The 26894-nt window shown below is 42.5% G+C and overlaps 1 protein-coding gene across 3 annotated transcripts in view; it reads right to left on the bottom strand.

Annotated features, from left to right (window-relative positions):
• Positions 1-26894, bottom strand: part of LOC146783136 (hydroperoxide isomerase ALOXE3-like) — a 284932-nt gene that overhangs the window by 167441 nt on the left and 90597 nt on the right. For all 3 annotated transcript variants that reach the window (XM_085637853.1, XM_085637851.1, XM_085637852.1), the window contains exon 3: positions 26769-26853. In XM_085637853.1, coding sequence (XP_085493979.1) covers positions 26769-26853 — 85 coding nt within the window. The remainder of the gene's footprint in view (positions 1-26768; positions 26854-26894) is intronic.

The following is a 26894-nucleotide window of genomic DNA, read 5'->3' as shown; positions in this document are numbered from 1 at the left end:
AATGGCGTCCCAAGAGGTTCAGTGATGGATTCAGGCTTTGATCCCGAACTTGGTGTAAGTTTGAGAGTGCAAAGAATCACTATTTAGCATGAGCAAGGAGGGAATGTAGTCCCACAAGGGAGAGGTGCTGGTGGTACGAATACTAGTTCTTTCAAGAAGTTTGATCCTTACCACATCTCCAATATGTTCGTCAGGAGAGAGAATGCAAATTGAATCCTGACTGATTCCAACTGGATGCTCAATTACAGAATGTCATGCCACAGGATGGGGTGATGCAAGTAAAAGTCCCAGTGTAGACGGCCCGCATGCAAAACATCCAGAACCGGAGATAACATAGGCCACATTAGATCCAGGCCCACATGGAGCAAGTGCAAAATGGAGAGTCCAGTTCCAATCAATGTTTGAAAGTCCCATCAGACTCATTCAGTCTGAATGAATGTGCCTGGGTTGGAGAGGGGAACGAGGACTGCCTGCTTGGTTTAATTCTAGAGGTAGACCAGACTGGCCCTTAAGTAGGTGAGGTAAATGGTCACCAGGTATCATTCTTGATTGATGCTGGAGCTAACAGCTCGATCACTAGGACTGGTGAGGCCGTTCTCTGGAAAAGCAATCTAAGTAGTAGGCATTACAAATCAACAGCATACAAACAAACTCTAAGCCACACTTTCAGTGAAAATAGGTTAGATTAGAAACAGTAACCAATTTGTCATATGTGATTCAAGTCCTCTGAACCTACTATGAAGGTACTTAGTCTGTAAATTAAATGGTGTGATCTATGGACGTCAGGAGATGTGGAAATGGAGACTCAGGCAGCTGATGCAGAATTAAAAATAAAGTCCCAAGAGTCAGCAGTCAGACTGTACCCAGTCCTAAGGATGAAAGAGTTACCCTCTGATTTCAAAGAAACAGTGAAGGAAAAAGTGTAGGGTTTTACAGGGAAAAGCACTGAGCTGATCAAAAATGCAAAAATCTTAGAAATTTTGAGGCAAGATGCTATTTTTCCACAGGTGCCCCAATAGGAGCTGTTACCAGAAGCAATAGCTGGTATAAAGCCTATCATCGAGGGCATGTTAGAACAGGGTATTCTAAAGAAGTCATTGGGATAGCGCTTCAAAAGCAAAATCAAATGAAATTTGAAGATAGAGCAGGGCCTGAGAAACATTAATTGAATTGTCAATTGTCGCTCCGTGCTGTGTGGTGGTTCTCAATTCTGGTACAATCCTTTTCCAAATTCCCCTGATGCAGAGTCGTTTACAGTCATTGATCTGTGTCAAGCGTTCTTTTCCATTATTTTATATGAGAACAGCGATTACCCTTTCATGTTCAAACTCCAAGTTAAAAATCGGGTGGTGTTGAGCTCCGTGCTGCTCATTTTTTAACCAGATACTGTAGAAAAATGTACAGACCCTACACTTGCCTCGCAGTTCGACACTGGTTAAGTATATCGATGATTTGCTTGAGGCATCTGTGACCACAGAAGCCTGTTTATAAGACACAATTGCCCTGCTCATCCATCTTGTTGAAAATGGGCAAAAGGATTCAACCTGAAAAACCCCTGGCCTGCCAGAAATACGTTTGTTATCCAAAGCACCAAATTGAGTAAGGAACAAGGAGTATTGCATGAGCAAATCTCTACAGTCTTGAGAATGAAGTGCCTTTTCGCACAGAGGCAGGTAAGAATGTTTCTGGGAATGGTGTAGGTATATAGCAGTCATGAAATGTGCTGCCCACAAAAATGGCGATGATTGTCACCACTGAAAATTGCTAAATAGATGAGACCACAGGTATAGTACTCTATTCCAGCACATTTCACTTGGAGAAACCATGCAATGATGAAAATTAAATGACCGAGAAGAAGAAAATCTTCATGTCTAGTGATGGGAAACCAGTTCTGACTGATTCCATATTGCCAGCTATGATTAGACATTTACATTGTCAGACACATCAGTGTAGGTGAAATAGTGCAGTCCTTTAAGCGGTATTGGTACAATCAACATTTTGTGCCATGGCTGAAAAATTATGTCAAAGATGTATTGTGTATCAGAAAGGAAACCCAGGAATATAGACTGCTGTGACCATGAGTCACAGAGAAGTCAGAAGGCCCATTCAACCATCTTCAAATTGATTTTATGGAAATGCCCCACTGTATCCAACTGTGGTATATACTGGTAGTTTTGTGTGTGTTTTTACTCTGAGCTGAAACATACCAGACCAGGAGATGCAATGGTCCACACTGCTGGAGGGAGTTAATCCTGATGTTTGCCATGCCTGTTTTGCTCTAGTCAGATCAGGACAGTCACTATAAGGCTGTACACAGATGCATCATTCCAATTTTAGACATCAACCAACAATTTCACTGCAGTTATGGACCACAAGAATTGGTAGTGGTAGAAAGGGCAATCAAATCTAAGCTGACAAAAGCATATGTCTCCATATCTCTCAAATGCCCTGAAGCACACCTGCTGGTACTTATGAGCATCTGGTGTACCTCCTGCAAAATATAGGACTCTTACCCCCGCAAAATCCTGATAGGGAGAGGCATGAGAATTCCTTCCATTACTGCAGCTGCTCTTGTGAATATAACAGACATTGGTCTCAAATATTGAGAACGACTGGCTGTTGTGGTGTGTTTTATCTCTCATAAGGTTGACTTAGCAACTCCAGCAGTGAGATCAGAACTAAAATTAGAACCCAGGTGATTGGGTATTTGTGAAGACGCACGTACGCAAGTCTTGTTTGAAAGCCCACTGGAGAAGACCTCATCAGTTTTTGCTTGTTACCAACACTACCATGCAATGTGCAGGCCTACTGAACTGGATACATGCCTTACATACTAAGAGTGAGATGAGTAGACAAAGTGGGGACAGCACCCACTGATTCTCTGAGTCCAGCTTGATTAGAAGCTTGAGGCATCAGAGGAAGACAATGAAGAGGTCCTACCTGGGACCGCAGCAACACCTGCCTGAACAGTAGCCAGAGTAGACTCAACAAGAAGTACCAGGATCTCCAACTTGGGTAGAAGTGCTGAGACCTGGACTAAAATTCTGCATCTGCTGAGTCCCTAACTAGCTCTGGAGAACAGAGAACAATCAAGCAGAAACCTGTGTGCAACCAGTTTAAGATGATGCAGGAGATGCAGGAAAGGTAGCTCCAGACTCTGAAAGTATAAAAGTACTCAATGAATCAGAAGCGACAAGTACCTCAAAGGAAAGAGTGGATCACGAAGATAAATGGCCAAAGAAATTAAATATGAAACGGATAGGTCTTACAGAATCTAGACGGCATGAGACCATTAGAGATGAACAAGAACAAGATGATGTAGAATAGATATATCTTACTGGTAGTGGCAGTGAACAGCCAGAAGTAAGAAGACCAAGAAGATTCAGAAGACCGAACATGTACTCAGACCCTGACTCGACTTACTTTGTGAAAAGTGGGGCTTACTTAAATGACTATCAAATTATCTTCACAGAACCCCATGAAATGGAGAGACTGTAGTAAACAGAAGGAATGTTGTGAAAATAATTTTTGAAATAACCATAGGTATCCAGCAGAAGAAAACTGTCACTTTAGATATCAACATAGACAAGAGACTGTAGTGCAGAGTTTGGATTGAACCGACTAAAGCAAAGAACTGAACTAATATTGAACATTGATGAAATTTAGTGCAAGTTTCCTTTCCTGTCTTTAGCTGTTAAGGGATTGACATGGTGTTTAAGGCATAAATGTGCTGTGATATTGTCAGAGTACTCTTGGTGATTACCTGAATAATTCCGGTAGTTGGATTGTTGCTAGACTTCTATTTTCTGGATGGCTGTGTCTCTCTGAATTATAAGGTAAATCAGACTCAAGTAAATAATTAAATAAATCAGAGGGGAGAGTTACAAAACACAAGGTCTGAAAGTATCTAGAGTCACAATGTTTAATATTAAATGTCAGTGGAGTACGTGAGGATTATGAAAGTAGAAAATTGTTAGGCATCTTCTTACTTGATTGCCTCTGCAGCCAAGGGATATACTTATTTTCATCTTAGTCAGTCCTTTCAGTCCTCATGTAGTGTTAGAATCTGTTTTATCACCAGGATACCATTAAACTGTTTTATTCAGAATATGAATAACAGTTAGAGAAAGTACCCATCATAAATTCTTCAAATCTGTACACCTGGATTAATCCTATTTTACGAATCTCAAAGCATACAGAAGGTGAAGAAAATGGAACACATGATGAAGTATTTCCAGCCTTATTTTAACACTAATACTACAAACACAAGAGCAAGTTAGTTTGTGTGTAAAATTAACCATACTTTAAGGATATTTATAGATGTGATTAATGAGAGAATAAGGAAGGAGTAGGAAAGTTCTATGGAAATAACAGAGTAAGTCAAAACAAGGGTAAGAAAAAGATGAAGAGAAAGAAATACTTCGAAGGCACACTTGGATGTAGCAATGAGAGGGGGAACTATATGTCATTCATGAAAGAGAAGTGTGTGAAATTGCAAAAAATGTGGGTTGTAGTGACTTATCGGATATATTTGGTGAAGGATCAAGCATTGAAAGGAAGTTAGCGTAAGAGAACTATAATAGGTTTGTGGTAAATTTGCATATTTTCCTTTACCCTGTAACTGGATTGGGACCAGCTATGTAGATTTAGTCTTTCAAAGAATATACTGTAGTAGTGAATTTAATAGAGGGAACTTTACTAATTTAGCACAGCTTTGAACAGGTGTTGGGAGATCAATTTGGTGCTATATTGCCTTCTGGTGCAGAATATTAGAAAACTGTTTACCTTAGAGGACAGTCTTGCTACTAATACCGAAGGAGCACTAACTGTCATTAATAACAACTTATTTGCTGATAATGCAAAACCACCTTGCATTAGACATGTTACAAAAGAAGATGGTGTCTCCCACATGCTTTGCTTATGTCAATGTTGCTCTTTTACCCTAAGGTAGATGGCCAGATGAATAACTTTGTGATTAATATAACTATTATCCATGAAGTTAAGGACTTAGAGGTCACTAGAGCATGGGAGGAACAGCTGCTTTGGCAGGTTCCATTGGAAGAGGATTTGCAAGCGAGGAGAGTAGTTCAGAAATATAGGAGTAGGAATACTCAAGCTTATATGCATGCCTTTACTTTATCTTAATTATAGTAGTGTGTGTTCTTCTCTTCGTAAGAGGCTTTGGGTGTATTTCATCAAGGGGTAGAACAAATTGGAGGGGGGAGCGAAGCTGTCAGCAAAGAGCAGAAGAAAGAGGAAAATACCAGATTCCAAAATGGATGAGCTGCAAAGCCAGATTTATGATGAGATGAGGGAGTTTGAAGAATCCAGATGCAAAAATCCCACACCATTCACTTGTTTTAGGAAATTCCTGTTTAGAAGGGCAAGATATGATGTAACTAGTGAACTCAGAGCAGGGCTTGATTTGTTTTTTGAAAATTAAATGCACTGTATCAAAGTGGCCTCGTTTTGTAGAACCGTGTACACCTCTACTGGATGTTTGAAATACATTCTTCGGAGCCCTATAAAAGGGTGCTCCTTTGGAGTTGTTGGGGGGTTTTTCTTCCTGGACTTAGGAGGTGAATCCATGTCAGATTGCTCTCCCAGTCTATACTCTAATTTGCTGACTTGAACTTTATTGAGTTATTTGATTAAGTCAGTATTTCAACTGAGTTTTGCACTCTTATCAGTATATTGATTTTGACTATATAAATTGAATTCTGAATGATAATACAAAAATAAGCCTGTAAGGTAGAAGCCCCTGTCTGTCATTCTTGCAGGACCAACTGGGGCCTACGTACCCATAATGAAATGGTACTTTAGAATGCTTTTAAGAGAAACAGGTCCGGCAGTGTCTTTTTTGCAGGTCACCATGATAAAGGGTGTGGCCTACTTAAACTCTCGATTGTGTTGTGCAAAACTGGAGCTTAGCAGCTCATGTGCCTACCAGGCAAGCTCCATTTCCTGCATCACTATGCGGAAATAATGCTGGGGCACTACAATGAAATAAATCTAAAATTAACTTAAAAGTGAGAAAACAAATACAATTAGTATCTTAACAGACACTTTGAATTGTAAATATCTCTAATTATATTACATGGAAGTCCTGCAAAGACAGTTTACTGCGGGGAACAACCTTTACAACGCAACTTTTACAACGCACTACACTTACAACGCATTTTTTACAACGCACAATCCATTACAACGCATGACATCACAACATATGACACTACAACGCATTTTTAAAAACTACCTTTACAACGCATTCCATTACAACGCATACTACCATTACAACGCATACCATTACAACGCATAATATAGTAATTTTTACCCCTATACTATCCAACACTTACCCTACTGTTGCACCCCCTGGAGTTAGAATAGTAATTTTTACCCCTATACTATCCAACACTTACCCTACTGTTGCACCCCCTGGAGTTAGAATAGTAATTTTTACCCCTATACTATCCAACACTTACCCTACTGTTGCACCCCCTGGAGTTAGAATAGTAATTTTTACCCCTATACTATCCAACACTTACCCTACTGTTGCACCCCCTGGAGTTAGAATAGTAATTTTTACCCCTATACTATCCAACATTTACCCTACTGTTGCACCCCCTGGAGTTAGAATAGTAATTTTTACCCCTATACTATCCAACACTTACCCTACTGTTGCACCCCCTGGAGTTAGAATAGTAATTTTTACCCCTATACTATCCAACACTTACCCTACTGTTGCACCCCCTGGAGTTAGAATAGTAATTTTTACCCCTATACTATCCAACACTTACCCTACTGTTGCACCCCCTGGAGTTAGAATAGTAATTTTTACCCCTATACTATCCAACACTTTCCCTACTGTTGCACCCCCTGGAGTTAGAATAGTAATTTTTACCCCTATACTATCCAACATTTACCCTACTGTTGCACCCCCTGGAGTTAGAATAGTAATTTTTAACCCTATACTATCCAACACTTACCCTACTGTTGCACCCCCTGGAGTTAGAATAGTAATTTTTACCCCTACACTATCTAATACTTACCTTAAATGCAATTTAATATTATGCGTTGTAATGGTATGCGTTGTAAAGGTAGTATGCGTTGTAATGGAAATGCGTTGTAAAGGTAGTTTTTAAAAATGCGTTGTAGTGTCCTGCGTTGTAATGTCATGCGTTGTAATGGATTGTGCGTTGTAAAAAATGCGTTGTAAGTGCATGCGTTGTAAAAGTGTGCGTTGTAACGACATACATCCTTTACTGCCCTCCCGTTGTTTTAAAAATTAAAGCAAAGTTGGTCAGACAAGAGAAGTGGAATAGCCACCTTAATGCTCATTGGAGAATGTTTGAAAAATATAGTGTCTAGTTTATGACCTTTAGTGCGGTTTGCTACAGCAAGATATTTTGGAAAAACAGGATATGATGATCACTAACAGAGCACCTTTGTTCATGTGTATATTCTCTGATACCAACATGTACATGCTTTCATACATGACATTATGATGGAAGGACAGTGTGTTGCTAATGGGGCATTCAGAAAATTGTACTCAAAAAATACTTTTTGGGACCTCACACACAATAGCAATTGAGCAAGATTAAGTTAAGTTGTGGGGTGAAACCGCAGGAAAGGAACAGTCACTCTACTGCTGCCTGGAGAAGGCTGGTAACAATGGCACAATCACTAAGGAAGATTTAAGGATAAGACCAACAGCATGGCATGGTGGAATGAGGTGAAGAGCATTATTTTCTTCTGTCATCAATATTACCCTAATAAACAAAAAATAAATAAGGATTGGGCTGCACAATAAAACTGGAGACCTCAGCCTAGTTTCTAATCACACATGTTTTCAACAGTGTGCAACTTGAGGAGAAGCGAGCTATCTTGACGAGCACAGTGGGATCTGCAGACAATAAGGCTCCCCCTGGATATTACCATCGTGCAGATGGGTCATGAGGGTGGAGGAAAAGGAAAGTAGTGTGCAGACTGAGAAATAGTCTCAGAAGGAAAATTCTGATAGAAGGAAACCCCAAGAATAGCCCTCAGCTGAACAGAAGACACTCAGAACCCAACAAACTACATTGCCAGCAATGAGCATTTATTGGCTCGAGAACACATTTTTGAAGCGCCCAGTGGTCTGTCTAATTTGGTGGTCGACGAGGAACTGGGGGGGCCCTACCTAAGTGATACCCTGGCACTTCTCCCACTAACGTTTTGGCTAAACAGTTGGCTGAACAAAGAATTAACTCTTTGCCAGCTGATTTTAAAAGAGTGCATGACCCTTGACGACACGCTCAGCATACCTTGGCTTAGATACATTAAGAGTAGCTTTGAGAAAGCTAAGGCGGGCTGACATATTTTCCAATCCCGAATCAATTACAAAAAAGGATGTGGGGATAAACTAGGGAATCCTTTAACAGCTTAAGGAAATTTCCAAAGGGAAGAGCTGGAATTGCGGAAACCTAGTGTCCGCAACTTTTTTATGTTAAAGACAATTCCATCAGCTGAGCCTTATCTTCTGGGGTTTTTATCCATGTATCAGCGGTTTCTATTGACCAGGACTGTATATTTTTCACCTACTGCTTGCAATTCCCAGAGGGAGCAATAGAGGCCAGCTGTTAGCACCCTGTGGCTGCGATGGAAAGTCTCCACAGGATCTGCTACATTTTATGTTTTTTGTAAATTTTATGAGGTTCCCCGGAAGTACTTTTTAGTCCCCATTTTAAAGAAGATGAATTTTAGACAGGCTCGTCCAGCTCTCCTGTACCTCCAACTGCTGAAGGATAATTGTACTTTTTTTATTGTTGGCTATCTGAAATCCATGGTGAAGACCAGGGCTTGTCTTGACTAATAGTTACTTAGGATGAAGATTTTAGTCCACACCAATGAGATATATGTTTCAGAGGGTCAGGATAATTTTACGAGGAAGTGTAGATTAAAGGAGGATACTATTTGACTTTGAACTTTCCACTTTATTGTCAGAGGCTTTTATGGGAGGTTGTGCTATGTATTTTAATTATGTTTTATCAGGCTTGTTATTTCATAGAATCATACATTTTGATGTAATTTGGAGGTTTCGCAACTTTTATGGTTTTATTTCTGTGAAACCGAATAAAGTTTATTTGATTTGACTTGAATAGTGACAGGGAGAGTTGAACATACTAGCAAGGTACAATCCTATATTATTAGCACTGCACAGTATTGCTTCAATACACCACTGTAATCCGTCACCCAAATCATTCTGCCTTGTCCATCAAATGTGTCTTTATTGATTTCTGTACTCTTCCCAGGAGCTCCATATCTTTTGCAATTTTCCCAGTCATCCCCGACTCTGGTAAATCACATTTTCAGCTTGCTGTCACCAGTCCAAATGATTCTCCCAGTTCTTCACCCCGGGGACATTGACCGCACCCCAAGCCTGTGCTATATTTCTCTTCACCACACCATATGCCAACATTAACCATATTTTGAGGTATTTGGGGCACTCTTAGTCCCCGGTCACTACCAAGAGACGCAATCTTGCCTCTATTGAGACCCTTTTGTTTTTAACACTGGCCATTACCAGTATGACCCCTTTCCAGTAGCGTTGAATTTTGGGATAGTCCCATAAGATGTGGAAAAAGGAACCTACCTACCCACACTCCCTCAATTGCACAAACATCCAAATCGCAATGCTCCAGCCGATGCATGAGCGCTCTAGTGGAGTAGGACCTATGCATGATCCGCAACTGAATAAACCTGAAGCTTGCAGGTATGGCTATCTCTCGGGGGCTCCGGAGTGCTTCAGCCCAGTCATCATATTCCAGTAATCCTAGGTCTGTTTCCTGCACCTCCATAAAGGGCCCAAGTGGATCAGGAGAGTTGTTGATAAGCTTATGATACATGAGAGAGGTGACTTTATCTAACACTGGATCAAGTAGTAAACGATATTCTAGAGGTGAGTATTCTGGCAACTGTTCCCCCTCCAGTATATGTCGTCGCAGCGTGTGTTGCAGCTGAGAGTACCGAAACCTTTCAATATCAATCAAATGTTAAAAGAAGCAAATATTAAGCTCTTCGCTTTCCTTAAAATCCCCAAGCTCCCAAAACGATATAGGTATAAATTTCCCAAGCAAGTTGCTTGGAAATTTAACCAACTTAAGGAGGTTTATGACTTCCCTCAATTTCACCCAGACGTCCTATTGGAAGAGTGTGATTTGTTAAGTCTTCAGTTAGGAAGAGGGTTTATTCAGAAGTGGCAAGAAGCAGGGTTTTGCAGGCTTAAGGACTTTTAAATGGCTGGAACCATGAGGATTCAGTTTCAATGGGGCAATCCATCAGTCTTGATGGGGTTCTTTTCTCTTATCAAATCCAACATTTCATTCTCTATAAAAAAAAAAACAGGGGACTCTCCAATCTCTGTATTAAGCCATGCATTTTATGTCTCTGGATAAGTGGAGGTCCATAAATGGTGCAATAAATTGCTTAAACAACTGTATACCAAGCTAGTACCAGCAGCCCTAGCAAACATTGCTTACATCACTGGATGTAAGATAGAACCCTCTTCTTGGAATTCTTACAATGTATGGGCTCATACGGCCATTAGAGGTGCAAACTTCAAGAGGATGGCATTCTTTTCGAAGTGGCTATTATACAATACACCAGATAAACTTCAAAGGATGTTTTCAACATCATCAGGGTTATGCTTTAGATGCAAGGTGGGTAAGGGGGACTGGCTGCATAAAATATTTACTTGCCAACTACTGTTTTTATTTTGGAGCAAAGGGTTTCAATAGATAGGGGTGAAACTCCAAATTGTAATATCACCAGAGCCATTGGTAGTCCCTCTTTGGGATTTGTAATCTGGTGAATCTGATGATGCATGAGAAACCATTACATTTAATTTTGATCCTAGTGGCCAAATCATTGATTCTTTCAAATTGGAGATCGAGAGAAGTTCCCTCTTATGAGCAATGGGTAGCAAAGATGCAGCAGGTACAAGCACGGGAAGAGCTCTATGCTCTCTGGATGGGGGTGACCTCCAAATTCTTTAAAATATGGTAAGGTAGTATGGTTTAGTATGCAAGGTCAAGTGCCATCACCACTAGGGTCAAAACAATTGATCATTAACCAAGGGTTCAATTTAGGATGAAATGTATTTTTTTTTTGGAAGGGGTCTTATAATAATCCACATTTGTAAAGCGCGAACAATCAGCCGTAAGGGGGGCCGTCGGGAAGATTAAGCAAGCTATTGCCCAGAGCCACATGGTGCTGGGCTAATCTGCCGCTGGCGCCGGGGATCGAACTGTAATCCCCAGATTCCGGAGTCAGTCGCCCCCTGGCAGCATATTCGTCTATTGAAATCATATGATACAAATTAAGATCTCTCGAATATGTTATAACATAATGTGCAAAATTATGATGTTCTATTTTACCAAGTTTAGATGAAAGAAAGTATCATATGGCTCTGTGCTTAAGAAAGGGGGTAAGATGACATGTGCACGCTTGTTAGCCAATCTTTAACTATTTTACCTATTTACTACCTGGCTGTGTGGAACAAGAGGAAGTGTATTCTATCTGTTTATTTGTATTTGATTTCCATATCTTTGTACTCTTGTTAGCCACGTTTTGGCCATATAACTAATTACTACTCTGCTGTGTGGGATAAAATCAATTGTATCCTATTTATTCTTCTGAATTTAACTCCTGCATTTTACATGCTCGTAATGAAATGAAAATAAATAATTCAAAAAAGAAACCTTTTACTATCAGCTGATTGGTATTCTGTCTGTAGGTTGTTACTATTGACCATTGCCCTATCCCTCCAAATTTTACAAGGCATTCAATACCTATGAACCCCCATTTTCAAAACCCCTTCAAGTGCCCCACCTGCGGCAATAAGTTGCTGTCCCAAAGCGGGGTCTTTGCTGTTATTTTATTCTCCCACTCTAATAATCATGTAGCCTCATGCCATGCCTGTACCACAGTCTGCGTATGGGTTGGTAACTGTCTCTCCTGTCCCCTATGGTACAATACAGCTAGATGGCCTTGAATCCCCAAGGAATAGCAGTCCACTCTATAGGCAGGCTTGTTCCTGTCTACAAACACCCAATCATTAATTTTTATTAGTTGAGAAGCCAAGTAGTATCTCCTAATATCCAGGACCACCAGGCCCCCATCCAATATCCCTCGCTGGAGCTTATGTAGTGCTATTTATGAACTACCTCCCTCACACAGAAGATTGCGAATTTCGCTATCCATCATCTTGAAAAATTCCAGTGGTATTTTACAGGCAGTATTTTGCAAAACAAACAACAAATGTAGGAGGGCCATCATCTTAAAGAGGACTGCCCTACCCATCAGGGACACTGGCACCCACCTCCAGTGGGCCACATCACACCACAATCTCTCAAGCTGTGGGTGCAGATTCAGAGCAATGAAATTCTCTGCAGTCCTTATGATTCCGATACCTAAATGTTTGAACTCTTCTCTTTCTGTCAAGGCTGAGCAGTCAGATGTCAGCAGATGCACATCCCCAGTCAGGGGGAAGATAGGGGATTTATCCCAATTTATCTGATAAACTGAATAACTACCAAACAATTGAAAACTGAGCAGCAATTTGTGAGCCATCTGGCGAGTTTTTGAGCGTATAGTAAAATATCATTATATAGAGGAAGATTTGTTCTTCCCAGCCACCCTCCCCCTCTATACCTCGCACCAGTGGGTCTAGGCATACCCATGCTTCAAGTGGTTCAAGTGCTAAGGCAAAGATCTTTGGGGATTGGGGGAATCCCTGATGCATGCCCCTACTAAAAGTTATTGGTCTGGATAACGCCCCATTGACCTAAATTCTCACCATAGGGGTTTGATAGAGGAGTTTGATCCATTTGCAGAAGCCAGGTCCAAAGCCCTGTCTAATTAGGGCAGCAAACAGATAAGGCCATTCAATACTGCCAAATGCCATGTGGGCATCCAGCGAAAGCAGGACAGTACTCTCGCCTCGCCAAACCGCGGTCAAATGCATAACTTCATATAAGCATCTGAGGTCACTCAATTTATCTTTTAAAGCAGTGTCTTTAAGGTGACAGGGATCTATTCTGGGAGGCAGCATGTAGTCTCTAGAAGGGCCCTAAAGTAGTACCTCTACTGGGGAATGGTCAGAGATGCCTCTCGACTTATGTTGTGCCCCTCAGAACTGCTGATAAACAATGTGATTCTACCCTATCTAGTTACAACCATCTAGTGTTTTTCATATATGTTTTTAATTTTAAGTGATGATAGGTGAGGTGTGTTTAGTGATCCATGAGATGTCATTGAGAAGCACTATGTGTTTTTAAAATACCCCTCACACACTATGAATCCCATAGTGTCATGCTTCATCATGGGGGTCTTCCCGTGCCTCTACGGGGCGGGGCGTGCTACAACCTGCGAATACGGGGGAGCACTGTTGTTATGAAGGAATAGGCTATGTGTGGTGAGGAAGTGAGAGTGGTAGGGTTTAGTGAAAATTAAAAAAAATTACAAAAAATTAGTTAAAAATTCCCTGGCTGGTAGAAAAAACAATTGTATTCATTTCGCTAGCTGGGAACATTAAAAAAGGGGATGTGTAGGGGGTGTATCTTCATTATAATAATCTCCCTCGGCGATTGCCCCGCCCATTCCCGGTTTATGTTCAAATTTTATTTTATTTTCCATATCTACGGGCACAAACAAGAGAGTACCTTTCTAGTAACAAAATTACAAACAATTTAACTCTCGTTATATGCCGGTAGTTCAATCTTTTTAACGATTATCGAAAACCAGTAAGTGATGTCTTCAGTACCACCTCACTGGCCCGAATTCAGGTAGCCATTTTGAAGAGATTCACGCTCTAGTCTACTAAAAAAGAGCGTCTTTCCCACTGCATCCTGCTTATCGAATCAGTTAAAGCCTCCAAATTCACTTCTGTGTTGCTATCCACGGAGCAACACAGAGGCATACAGAGGCGAGGAAAGATCCTGCATCATGTGAGTAAGACGAAGCCAAGTCTTTACACTAGGCACGCTTACACTATGCTATGACAGTTGCATCGCTAAGACACGGCGCGATTGCCTAAAGCTAACACCATGCATTTTTACCCACAGTGTTTATTCAAGGCATCCTCCCTCCAGTGCGAGCTCATGAAGCCTGGGTATTACTCCTAAATAGTGTATGTACATAGTGATTTCACGTTAAGATGTTTTTTGGTTTAATCAAGAACGAGCTAAATATAACAACATTTACCACCATGTCCGAGTGTATGGATGAATGATTGATCACCCAACCAGAGTGTTTTTTGACGAATGCGTGTGTTGTATTTTGTCTAAGAAAGTACTCATTTTTTATAAACTTGCCACAATACTCTGCAACCAATTAGCAGGAGGTCACCATTGTTATAACAAAACCTACGCTGCCACAGAGAAAAATATATCTAGAAAAATATATCACAAAAATGAATCCAGATTGGATGTTCCACAGTATGGGGATGTGTCAATGAAACAATCAGAAACTTGTTTGCATTGTTTTTCTTATCTTTTCAGATACCAAGTTGGTTATAAAATCAGGGGTCAGTGCACCCTTGTACAAAACTTTCTCCAGACCCACACATTTTTAACGGTTTGGTTTTTTGGAACAATAGGCATACTTAACATATAAATCAGTTATATTTTTGAGTGCAGTAGGGATCACATATTGGTCCTGACGAGTAAAGCAGTGGGGACTGCTTAGGAAACATGTTGACCCAGTAGGGGGTAATACATTAAGATACACCCCGTACACATCCCCTTTTTTAATGTTCCCAGCTAGAGAAATGAATAAAATTGTTTTTTCTTCCAGCCAGGGAATTTTTAACTAATTTGTTGTAATTTTCACTAAACCCTACCACTCTCACTTCCTCACCACACATAGCCTATTCCTTCATAACAACAGTGCTCCCCCGTATTCACAGGTTGTAGCACGCCCCGCCATGTAGAGGGACAGGAAGACCCCCATGATGAAGCATGACACTATGGGATTCATAGTGTGTGAGGGGTATTTTAAAAACACATAGTGCTTCTCCATGACATCTCATGGATCACTAAACACACCTCACCTATCATCACTTAAAATTAAAAACAAAAATTAAAAACACTAGATAGTTGTATCTAGATAGGGTAGAATCACATTGTTTATCAAAAGTTATGCAGGAGGTAGGTTTAATCCGGATACCTCTCTACTCCCTCATTTGGTTTTTTATACCCCTCAGAACTGCCTCACCTGCTTTCGGTGCGTAAAGATATAGTCTAAGTGAGAGCCACAGCCAAGTGCTGCCGAGAGGTGAGTGAAGTTCCATTGTGTCCACAAAGGCCTAAAGGGGCTCCGAGCTGGTGCTGCGGGGGGAGGCCGGTCCTCTGGGGGGAGGTCAAGATCCTGTCAACCTCTGGAACCATTGTTGGATTCACATCCCCCCTATTATCAATGTGCGAAAAGGCATGTCTAGCAGAAGGGCACTGAGCACCGGAAGTGTATCTGTGTGAAGTCTCGGTGCCAGATACAACTAGGTAAGATGGGTATAGATTTTTTGGCAAGCATGCCAACTCCTCTAGAGCCAGATGTAAACCCTGCAATTGTGAGGAGAGTATACCCCAACATATTTAGTGCCTTAAAATGATGCCCCTCAGGTTGGTTTCCTTCAGGATGACCAAATCAGGGGCCTGTCTACATGGATATTGCAGAACTGTGGTGCATTTAATTTTATCGTCTAGGCCATTGTCATTCCACGTCATGATCTTCAAAGCGTGTGTAGATCGAGAATCCATAACGTATCTAGAAAAGATTTTGCCATCCCCCTGCATGTACCTCCTCCCCCACCCTTCCATATCTAGTTGTTCTGTTGTTCGAATTCTGGTGTCACCAAGTCTGTAACAAAAAACACACACAGTATATATGCAGTGTAACAGCAAAACATCTCCCCTTAAAAAACTCTCCACTCCCAGCTACCCTGCACTGTAGGCCTGAAACTACATACTTACCCAATATGCAGAGTGCATGTTGCCCAAGCAATATCATTACAACTAACTAGGGTTGGCCAGCTCCGCCATTATCTTACCAGATAGCAGTTCATTACCCCCCTTTGTTTCACAAACTGAGTGTGTGTCTGTAACTGCAATACAGGAGTTTGAGTAGTCACTTGCAGCTACCATTGTTCAAAATAGGGTCCTGCCGTCGCCTTAGAGGTTCAGTTGCACAAGGAATACTTGGACCGACTGTCCATGTCTTGGTCCCTCTCTACAGTTGTGTCTCCCACGATCATGGATTAATCAACCAACTACATAGTGTTATCCTTTTGTGGGGGCCCGTTGACCGGCTCCCAGTGGAAGTCTGCCCCCCAGAGTATCATCTTGGGGTGACAGATGATCATCCTCTGGTCGGACCCTGCGCAGTCCTTTCTCCTGATCCTTCTACTGTTGCCGCCTGGATGTCTATACCCTCTCAAGCCAGTCCCACATTTCCTCCAGTGTTGTGAAATGCCATGACTTTCCATTGTCCTGAGTTTGGCCGGATATAGCATCATATACTTGAGTTCCTCGGCCTGAAGTGCTTTTTTAACCTCAACAAAAGTGTGCCCTCGGTGCTGCGCCTATAGGGTAAAGTCCGGAAAGAAAATGATTATTGCATTGCCATAGGCCAGGTCCCAGTGTGAGCGAGCAGAATGTAAGATGGCATCTCAATCGTGATAGTTGTAAATTCTGTCTATAATAGTCCGAGGGGGGCACCAGGCTTTGTCAGCAGTATTGGTGCTCTGTGGGCCCTTTCGACTGAGAAAATGTTTGAGTGTCACCTAGGATTCAACTTGTTGACTAAGAGGGCTTCAAGGAATAGGTCAGCACTGGGTCCCTCTGCCCACTGGGGGACCCCAACCACTCTAATGTTGTTCCTCCGGCCCTGCCTTCCTGGTCTTCCAGTTTTGCCACCATCATCCGTTGTTGGTGAATCAGCTACTGTACTTGCTCTTCTAAACATTTATATGTAGAATATACTTGGCTGATGTTGGTTTCTGGAATGGCAACCTTCTCTGACATTTTGTTGATGTCAGCTCTAAGGAGATTAACTTCAATTATCACCTTGCCTATTTTAGGTTCCAGGGTGCTCTTTAGGTTTTAGATGGCTGCCATTATTGCCCCAAGGGAAGATTCTGTGGCCTCCGGGCTCCCAGCCACCGGTGCATCCTCATCGGTGGATTGTTTGGCTACTGCATATTAATCCATTTTGTTACTTTGAGGCAGAGGTGCTCCCTTAAACCTCATTGTAGCCCTTCTATAGGGTTCACCTGTATATGCTATAGCTCGTGTCTCTCGTGCAGCACTCTACAACCGTTGGCCACTCTGCATCCAGATCGCAGGCTCTCCCTGGCCACAGTCCCTCAAATTCTTTAGTTATCCACAACAGAGGTGGGGTGCAATGTCAGCCATACGTGGCCCCGGGATTGTGGTATCCAGTAGTGTGAATAATCTGTTGTGAGTAATAACCTCCAGTGTCGATGCGGAGCAGGGAGGAGGAAAGTTGTATCCGTATCTAAGGAATGCTCCAAATCCAGGGTGGAGGCACATTAGTCAGTCACAGGGAAGTATCCAAGGCGTCTTCGCAGATGGCCGAGATCCACTCAGCAGTGCAGCCGCACCGCGCACCATCCACTGACTGTCCCAGGGCCTCCATGCACTCTTGAGCAGGAACAATCAAATAATCAGTGGACCACAGCCATCTGTGGTCCCCAACTTGCCAATGCAGCCCAATCCGGGGCCTCCCCAATGTGTACCACTCCTGTCACCGGCAATAGAGGGTGTGGAGGGAAGTGTTAAATGCCTGCTTCGGGAGTCACCACCGAGCCCCCCGATCCCTGATGGCACCACCACTCACTGCCTCAATTTTCTGCAACCCGTATGTATTCCCTTGATGCCGGACCACGTCTTCTCAGCGGCGCAAGATGACAGCCTCACCGCTCCCCCCTGGGCCACTCTCCCACACCCTTGCTCAGGCAAGGAGGCAAAGGGGGCCGGCCCAGTTCTTCCAATTCAGGAGCCCAAACAGTACCAGCGATCCCGGTGGGACAGCTCCAAGCTCTGGAAGTGGGGCCCCAGGTGGATTGCTTCCTCTCACATAGCACATCAGCAGGCATACTCCATGGCCCAAGTTGGCAGTAATCCTACCGGCACTGCAGTGATTCTTTGTGGCCGCCCCGGTCCGTTCCGTTGTGCCGTTTTGGATGGAAAATGGTCCGAGTCTAAGAGAAAATTCAATGGCCGCTATGGAGCTTTCTTACTATGTGGCCTTCTTGGCTGGTGCCAAGCCACACTCCCCGAAACATGTTTTAAGGGGCTTCTTAAGTAGGGGATACAATAAGTGCTATTAGCTCGCTAATAGTATTCAATTTACAGGCCCTGGGTTTATGGTCTATGGTTTACCACTTTACTGGGGGCTTAAGTAAATTAAATATGCCAAACAGGTGTAAGACAATTATAGCATGTTGTAGGGAGTGAGAACAAACACGTTAGCACTGGTTAACAGTGGTAAAGTGCAGAGAGTCCTCAGGTTAACAAAAACATGGTAAAAAAAATGGGAAATGTGAAGGCAAAAGGTTTGGGGGTGACCTTGCAGAAAAGACCAAGTCCAACAGTGGAAAAGTGACTGCTGCTGTAGCCTATATTGTACATACTGTCAGTAGCACCATCACAGATACCTATGCAAGATAACCAAAATATTGCAACCAATATCTACCCGTCACAATGTTTTGCATTTGCTTTCATTTGAATTGTGTTTATCACTTTGAGAACCAACCAAAATTCAAAGCCAAAAGAAGATTTGTATATCTCTGTACCCAGTGCAAAGTACAGGCAATATGTGTAGTCAATATTTAATCTATATTGGGAAGCTCCACTCCGCCACCCCTAAAACATTTATATTAGTGTAACTTGTTCTTAATTAATTTACCTGAATGACTTTAGTTTGCGTAAGTGCACCTGTTGAGTAGCACAAGTGCCGCAGAGCAACTCAGCATTTTAGGAGTGGTACAGATGCTTGACTGGGCCCTACTGTGATACAATTTGTGCAGACACACATTGTGTGTTGTGTATGTTGACTCATTTGGAATGCACAGCTCTTGGCACCACACAATTATTTAATTCCTTTCCACCATATTTCTGACCAGGTTGCATAAGCAAGGAGGCCCTTTTGGGACACACTAACTGGGTGTCTAAGTGAACCCAATGATGTGCAGCCCAGGCACTGTCAGCAGTGAAATATGAAGAAGAAATTTGAACCTGCACTCTGTCTTTCACTGCTACAAACTCTATTACATGCACCAAACATTGCATTAATATGTAAATTGTGTGCACAGCAATGATGTGCGTCAGGCACAAACAATGTGCAAACATACTGACGCCAACCAGCACTGTGCACCCATAACATATCCTGGTGTATATGTTTGGATCCATTTTCAGCCATCTACTGCTCCTCTTTTTACCCTCTACACCCAAATGACTTAATCATCAAAAGCAGGAAATATTAATAGTCCTTGGCATTCCATATACCTTTATGCATTCCTGATTGGACATTTTTACTAATACCTGGATTACAAGTTAGCTCTAAACAATTACTGCTGACAAGATTTCAGATTGCTTTTGTGTGATTTTTCCATGGTATCTAAATACTTAGAAGTGCCAATATACTGCCAAATGTGTGACACTTATCTTTTACTGTGTGTATTACAATTGAAAAACAGTATCTGGACTATTGACAGTGTTTTCTTACTTGTAGGCTGGGATCTTGTGGCAACACACACACACACACACACACATTATTTATAAATACCATACAAAATCTGTTTATTTCGGATTCATATCCATTAAACAATTCACAAATAAATACATGCAATCGCACAAGTTAACAGTTTAAACTAAAAACAATTCATGGAAGCATGTAAAATGCAAAGTGCAAAGCCTCCATAAGACTAATAGTGCAAGGTCTATAAAAGTTTAAAACAAATAAATATTAATTCCATCCTCTGACAACTGAAGCCTAAAATATGCTTCTGTTGACAAAATTCCAAAAATTGCAGAGATCATTAGGAAACGTCACACATAGCATTCCACGGTGGGGGCCTGGCCTTATAAAGTGGTAATCCAGGCAAATTTCAGTATATAATACAACTGATGATAGAAGGGTACCAATCACAGGTGGGATTGTTCCTGATAATCTAGTTGCTGCTCGAGTAGCGCGTTCGAACATTAGTGAGGTGACAGCTATGTATTAACCGTGCTGCATGCACGTATTTTGCAAAGCTGATAATGGTCAATTCTCGAGTATCTGAACACAACATTTTTAGAATAGTTTCATATTGTCTGCAGCCCAACCTCCGACACACAAGTTTGATCCACTTCCTACGCAGTGCTAAATAGGCCCTGCAAAAGAATTGGAAGTGGTGCACAGTTTTTGACTCCAACATACATGATGGATATAAGGTACAGACACTGGCATTGTTCCCCCATTTTACAGAAAAGCTATAAATTGGTAAGGTACCATAACAACATTTTCAATACAACTGTTTAGGCAAGAGATCTGAAATTAAATCAAAAGATGGATCATATGCAGAAATATTTTTGTGACAAAAAATCTGTCATTCTGACTACCTGCCTTACAGCTCTCTAGTTCCTTCCTCCACAGTTACTCCTGTAGCCTTTCTTTTATCAGCTGTTTAAAAATAATGTCTTGTCTATATATATATATTACCTACTGGTGGTCGCCAGTAGGTAATTATAGTTAGGATCTAGTTTCCATAGGAAGTTTTTTTGTTTTGTCGAAAACCTTGGCATTGTTTGATGAATACTCACAAACTTTTTAGAACTAATACGACTCTCACTTCAGCTGCTCTCTTGAAAGTTTTGTGGTGATCCGTCAAGCATGGGGAGAAAAAGTGGGGTCCCAAAACGTGTATTCCAAATGTTAATTTCCATAAACATTTTAGAAACGAGTCCACGACTACAGCCCGAACCGCTGAAAAGAATGCCACCAAATTTGGCAAAACGGTAGCTGTTGGTCCACAAAACCACCTTTGTGTAAATTGTTGTAAATTCATTCAGTAGTTTTTGAGAAATTAAGGCTGCACAAACACTGATGATTTCATGATGAGATCTGACTGGCTGCCAACACTTCAACCAGAAAGTGTTGGCAGCCATCTTGGGACTTGGTTTCAGCCAAGTCTCAGACAATAACATAAAAAAGAGAAAGGTGCAGGGTAAGAATACCCTGACCCTCCAAGCCTCGAGGGAGGGGGTCCCACAATATCCCTGCATGACAAAAAAAACATTTTTTTTATTTAGTTTTTGGTGGGAGCCACGCTGGATCCCCAAAATGTAAAAATTAAAGAAGCGCAGGCTCCAATCTAATGTTTAATCCCTGGGTGGACCAGGTCCTGGGGCATGAGCAAATATATGCAGGAGAGGGCGCACCAGGCCCCCCACTTAGAGCTTATAAAATCTCGGATGACCTCCACCTCTCCAGGGCACTGGTTTTAATGTATGCGTGCAGTTCCCGCACTGCATCCCCATGCACTGGGGATCACCACCTCCCCAGGGCAAATGTCAAATAAATGCAGTGGGCCCATGTAGCCCCGCAGAGCCCCAGGGACCGCCATTTCACGAGGGCACATCAAATTATGTAATGGGCCCATCCACACACCAGGGACCGCCACCTCCCACGGACGAGACATAAAATGATTATAGGGGATTGTATGGCCTCCCCTGCAGTCATGGGGACTGCTACCTTTGCAGGGCTAAAGATAAAATTAACGGGGGCCCATATGGCCTCCCCTCACAGCCCCACAGACTGCCACCTGCTTGGGGCAATTCATTCAAATAAAGAAAGGCCATGCTGCCCCCGCAGCCCTGGGGACCACGACGTCCCGGGGCCAACTCTTACAATGAAGGGGCAGTGTGGCCCTCCTCATGGAGCCATGAATGGTCCTGGGGACTGCCACCCCCCCAGGGCTGGCTCATGCCACCTCCCGAGGTGCCCACCCTCGAGAGGTAGCTGTTTGCTTTTGCTTGGCGGGAGCTGACAGCTCCCACCAAGCAAAAGCAAACATAACTTTGCTTTCTGCAAACCAGAGCTGTCAAACAGCTACGGCTTACAGAAAGAAGAGTATTCATCTGTTTACCTGCACACAAATATGCGTGCAAGGAAACAGATAAAAACATTTCTCCTGCAAGCAGGGAGCTGCTATTTAAAGCAGCTCCCTGCTTGCTACAGCAATGCGTGCTCCCACAGGAGGCACGGAGCGAACCCCTCCCCACAGTATAATGATTGAGCCTAAAGGATGGGGGTCCCCAGGCCTAAAACGGACCCGGGAGGGGGCCCCCTCCCCTATTTTAAATTAATTATACAAAAGGCTGGGGTTGGGGTCCCCAGGGCTGAGATCAGCCTGGGGAGGGGAGGCTGCATGGCAATGTTTGTTAGTGTGGTGATACACACACCAGCTCTAAAACACATTAATGTAACACCAGATGTGTGGTACTTGCCAGGTATGAATACGCCACTTAGTTTTCAAATATTGTATCAGTACTGAAACAGCTGTCTTTTAAAATGTTCTATTAGACAGTCCTCAACAGGGACAAGGGTCAGACTGGGTCAGAACTGAGGTCTGGGTCACCAAATTGAAAGTGGCACCCCTTTGTGAATCAGATAGCTAAAAGTGGCTTAAATTTACAATTCTGGGCAGTTTTAAACTTGCAAAGACAGGCTGTACAGATGTTTTGCAAGTTATGGGAAACTGTATTCATTTGCATTTTCTGCATGCAATATGTGTGGTAATTAGAGATAAAGGTCAATGTCTGACGTTACACGCTCAAGCGATGATGCGGTCACACGACCTCACCCCCAGTCAGTGTTGCAAAATTGACTTTAAAAGTAGAATTTCTCTGACCTCGGGTATCGTTGTGATCCAGATAAGACCATAGCAGGTGCAATTGGTGGGCATCCAGCCTTGACGAAGTAAGTTCTTGCATTGACCCTAACTTTGTCCATACTTTAAACCCTTCCATGACTCAAACGTTACTTGATATCTTTGCAATTCGACACTGAGTGCTTTTAACTAGCTTTAGAATGCTTTCATTATCTTCCCTACAGTGTGTGACTACAGGTGTTCCCCCCTTCCGGGATCTATCTAAGTTACTGCAAACACACTGCTTGTATAAATATGGTTTCCCTTTTTTTTGTGACAATAGGAAAGCTTTTAATCTGGCATGTGAATGTATATACACACACCGACCCTAGGAAAATTCTTGCAATATTAGCACATTTTGGCCAGCATTTTGTAAATAACACAATAATAAACCAAGCATGACTTGGCAACTGTTGAAAAGCAAAAAGATTACGTAATGCCATATGATCTAACATGCAAAAAAAATTGCAAAAAAATCTCTAACAATACAAGACATGCATGTTTTCACTGCACCAGCATGCATTAGGTTTACATAAACTAGGGGGCCGATTCCAATCCTGGAAAAAGGCTGTACAAATCATTGTATGGAGCGTTTACTCCGTACGACTCGTACCCGGTAAACTTTCCGTACAACCTAGGAAGTACGATTCGTACAGAAAGCCTATTTCCGTACATTTCATACAAAAGACCGTACGGGTCAAAAAAAACAACGATTCTGATCCAGAACAGCTTGTACGTGATGTCCAGACGCATTCAAGCAGCGGTTTTCGGCCCAGCAAGTACGATTCGTCCCTACGTCACTCCGTACGGCTCTTTTTTTACGGGAGCCAAACACAGCCAGAAAAGCAGAGTCCGACGCGAACCGCTACGCAACAGAGCCCCAGTACGCGACCTACACGCCATGAACCCCATCGTATGTGTCATCCCGGTCCTCCTAGCCTACGACCTGGTGCACCGGACCCGACGCACATGCTGCAGAAGGTGAGAAGAACACCCAGGGGCCAGGGGGGGTGAGGGGCAGAAAACATACCCCATACCCAAAGTCAAACCTATAATATGGAGCCCATACATTACCACCAAGGTCTGGTCACCTGGGGGGCGTGGCCAGCAACCCCTGCGTACCGCAACAACAGAAGTGGACGTGTACGGTGTGTTGCACAGGTACCCCTACGGCACCAGTAGTACAGTGATACGGACCGGACACACTCAATGAATGCGTGGGTACGGTGCATACACCGACATTGCGTATGTAGGGTGCATACACCGACATTGCGTATGTACGGTGCGTACACAGATATTGCGTATGTATGGCGCGTACAACAACATTGGTGCGTACCACAACATTGCGTATGTACGGTGCGTACACCGATATTGTGTATGTAGGGTGCGTACACCGACATTGCGTATGTACGGTGCGTACACCGATATTGCATATGTACGGCACGTACAACAACATTGGTGCGTACCACAACATTGCGTATGTACGGTGTGTACACCGATATTGCGTATGTGCGGTGCGTACATACGCGATATTGTTGTAAGGTTCGTACATATGCATGGGGTCATGTACGACTCGTACCCGGAAAGAAATTGTCCCGGGATAAGTGTCGTACGAAGTTCACTTCGTAGCGGGTAAAGTCATTACCCGTGTATGGGACGTTTTCCGTACAATTCGTAAATCGGAAAGCCGGTCCGGATCGTACTTGTACGGTCAGACTGTATTTTTAGGCTTTGTATGGAAAAGTGTCCGGGTCCGTCTCGTACAACTTTTCCAGGTCTGATTCGTACGGATAGGGCAGATCCGTATGTATTTTTCCCATACGAATCATACTTCATGGGTCGGACGGGACTTGTACGATTCGTACGGAAAAATTTACGAATACAGGTCGTACGGAGAAAAAAAATACAGGATCGGAATCGGCCCCTTGGTGCGTGTTGCATGTCCTCTGTTTGATTGTTGGCAAATGCACGACTCACAGAACGAATGACTCACGGAGTGCCGAAGACAAGACAATCGCATTATGAGCAAAAGGATTTTGAACCAAAATGGAGCATTCCTAGTCAACTCTATACATATTGTATGTGTCCTTTATGTTCTGTTTTGTCTTACAGGTTCTAAATGAACCAGTGGGTCCGTAAATACAGTTACATGCACAGCACACCTTAGTGTGTGTGCTAAAAAATTACACGTGGCCTGTTTTTTGCCACAACACTAATTTTTCACGTTGTATGGTCCTGAAGAAAGCCCCGTAAATATTTTGTGAAACATGTCGACCTAATGGATAATGAAGACCAATTACTAGTCTTCACTGGGAATACGAAATTTGTCAGCAAAGAGTTCCAGAGGCATTTCTTTGAGCACCACACAATAACAAAACCCGCTCGGCTGTAATTCAGGCATCAAAGCACAACTGGGTGGCATTTGGCTGCCCAGTTGGGAACCCGATTATGAAGCATGCCACCAACTAGGTTGGTGGGTGAGGGTTCTTAAAAACCGATGTGGTTTTTTGGCACTCCAATTTTTATAGCAGAGTCACTCTTGTTAAACGACTCACTAGTGCGGCTGTCCAGGTTGTTTCTGTACATTAATTAGGGGATAGGGATGTACCCCGATCATAGTCCTCGCTCTCTCCTTTGTTTTTCGTGTAATTAGAGATAAACAACAAAAACCTGCCCACCGCACCATAAAAAAGAGCCCCACAAAGAACCCTTTCAAAAAACAGGCAACACATTGACATCTCAATCCAGCCTTTTGGGCTTTGTTAGGTTGCCCTAAAGGTCAGTGTGACCCTGACAGGGGCATATGCCTCTGCCGGGCCTATCCCTTATATGTATGTATGTATGTTTATATCTATGTTGCGGTGCTTATTATATGTGCTACAGTTTGGTCTGTCGGGTACACTTATTGCTTTATAGTTGCATCAATGCTGTGCTGTGCTGTGCTGTGTATATATTTCATTCACTTACAGCACCTTGTCACTTCTAGATCACCTAATCACCTATAAGGTATCTTTGCGTTGTTTTTCAAAAATCCTTGTTTGCTTGAGACAGCCAAACTATGTTATGAGAGAAAAAAGGGAATACGGTGTCAATACATTGACTTTCATTAATTCAATTCAGGTGTGTTTCCTTTCTTTCTGTACAATTATTGATGCAACTGTAAAGCAATTATTGTACCCGACAGAACCAACTGTAGCACAAATTCTAGAAGCCCAGGTTCTGTGGCACACTGGGTCCCCCATTATACTTGATGTGTTGCTTATTATAGCACCACAAAGCTCACTGGAGAGAATGCTGAACACTGAGGCATGTGCCAAAGAATATATTTTGGCAAATGTTCTCAAAGAAGAAAAGGGGAATTTGGTACATAAGGTCTCATCATTTTGGGTCAGATCTGCACCATCGTCCTAGTATTTTATTTGTAAGATTGCGGTGCCCCTTAAAAGTTTCTACTAGGTATAGCCCTTCTGAAACTCTATACAAATGTATCATTAGGCAAATTAACAATATAAGGTTGGGGGCGGCTCTCACGAAAATTAAAGAACACAACCTGAGTTCTTGTTGTACAATTAATAGGATCACCCACAGAGGAAACTGTTCAATACCACAGATTATCACTCTTCAGAAAACAAACCTTCCCTTAAATACTACTGGCTAAATTACTTATGTTAGTTTGTCTGTATACATTGTCATTATCAAAATGCTGACAGTATGTCCTATAAACAACAGGGAGGCATACTTTTGTATCTCAGTTTTTGAAGTTTTACCGCTACATAAGTTCACACAACATAGAATAACTCACTTGTATGTATCTCGTCTCACTTTCAGCTCATTCTCCCTCTGCTTTAGGAGAAGGGAGTTGTGAACTTCGGCAGAGGCCGGGGTAGCTGCTCAAAAAGGTAAAAAGAAGAGTGATGTTCAGAGAAGT

Source organism: Triturus cristatus, chromosome 12, assembly GCF_964204655.1.
Source record: "Triturus cristatus chromosome 12, aTriCri1.1, whole genome shotgun sequence".
Lineage (NCBI taxonomy): Eukaryota > Metazoa > Chordata > Amphibia > Caudata > Salamandridae > Triturus > Triturus cristatus.
This window is presented reverse-complemented; position numbering and strand designations above follow the sequence as displayed.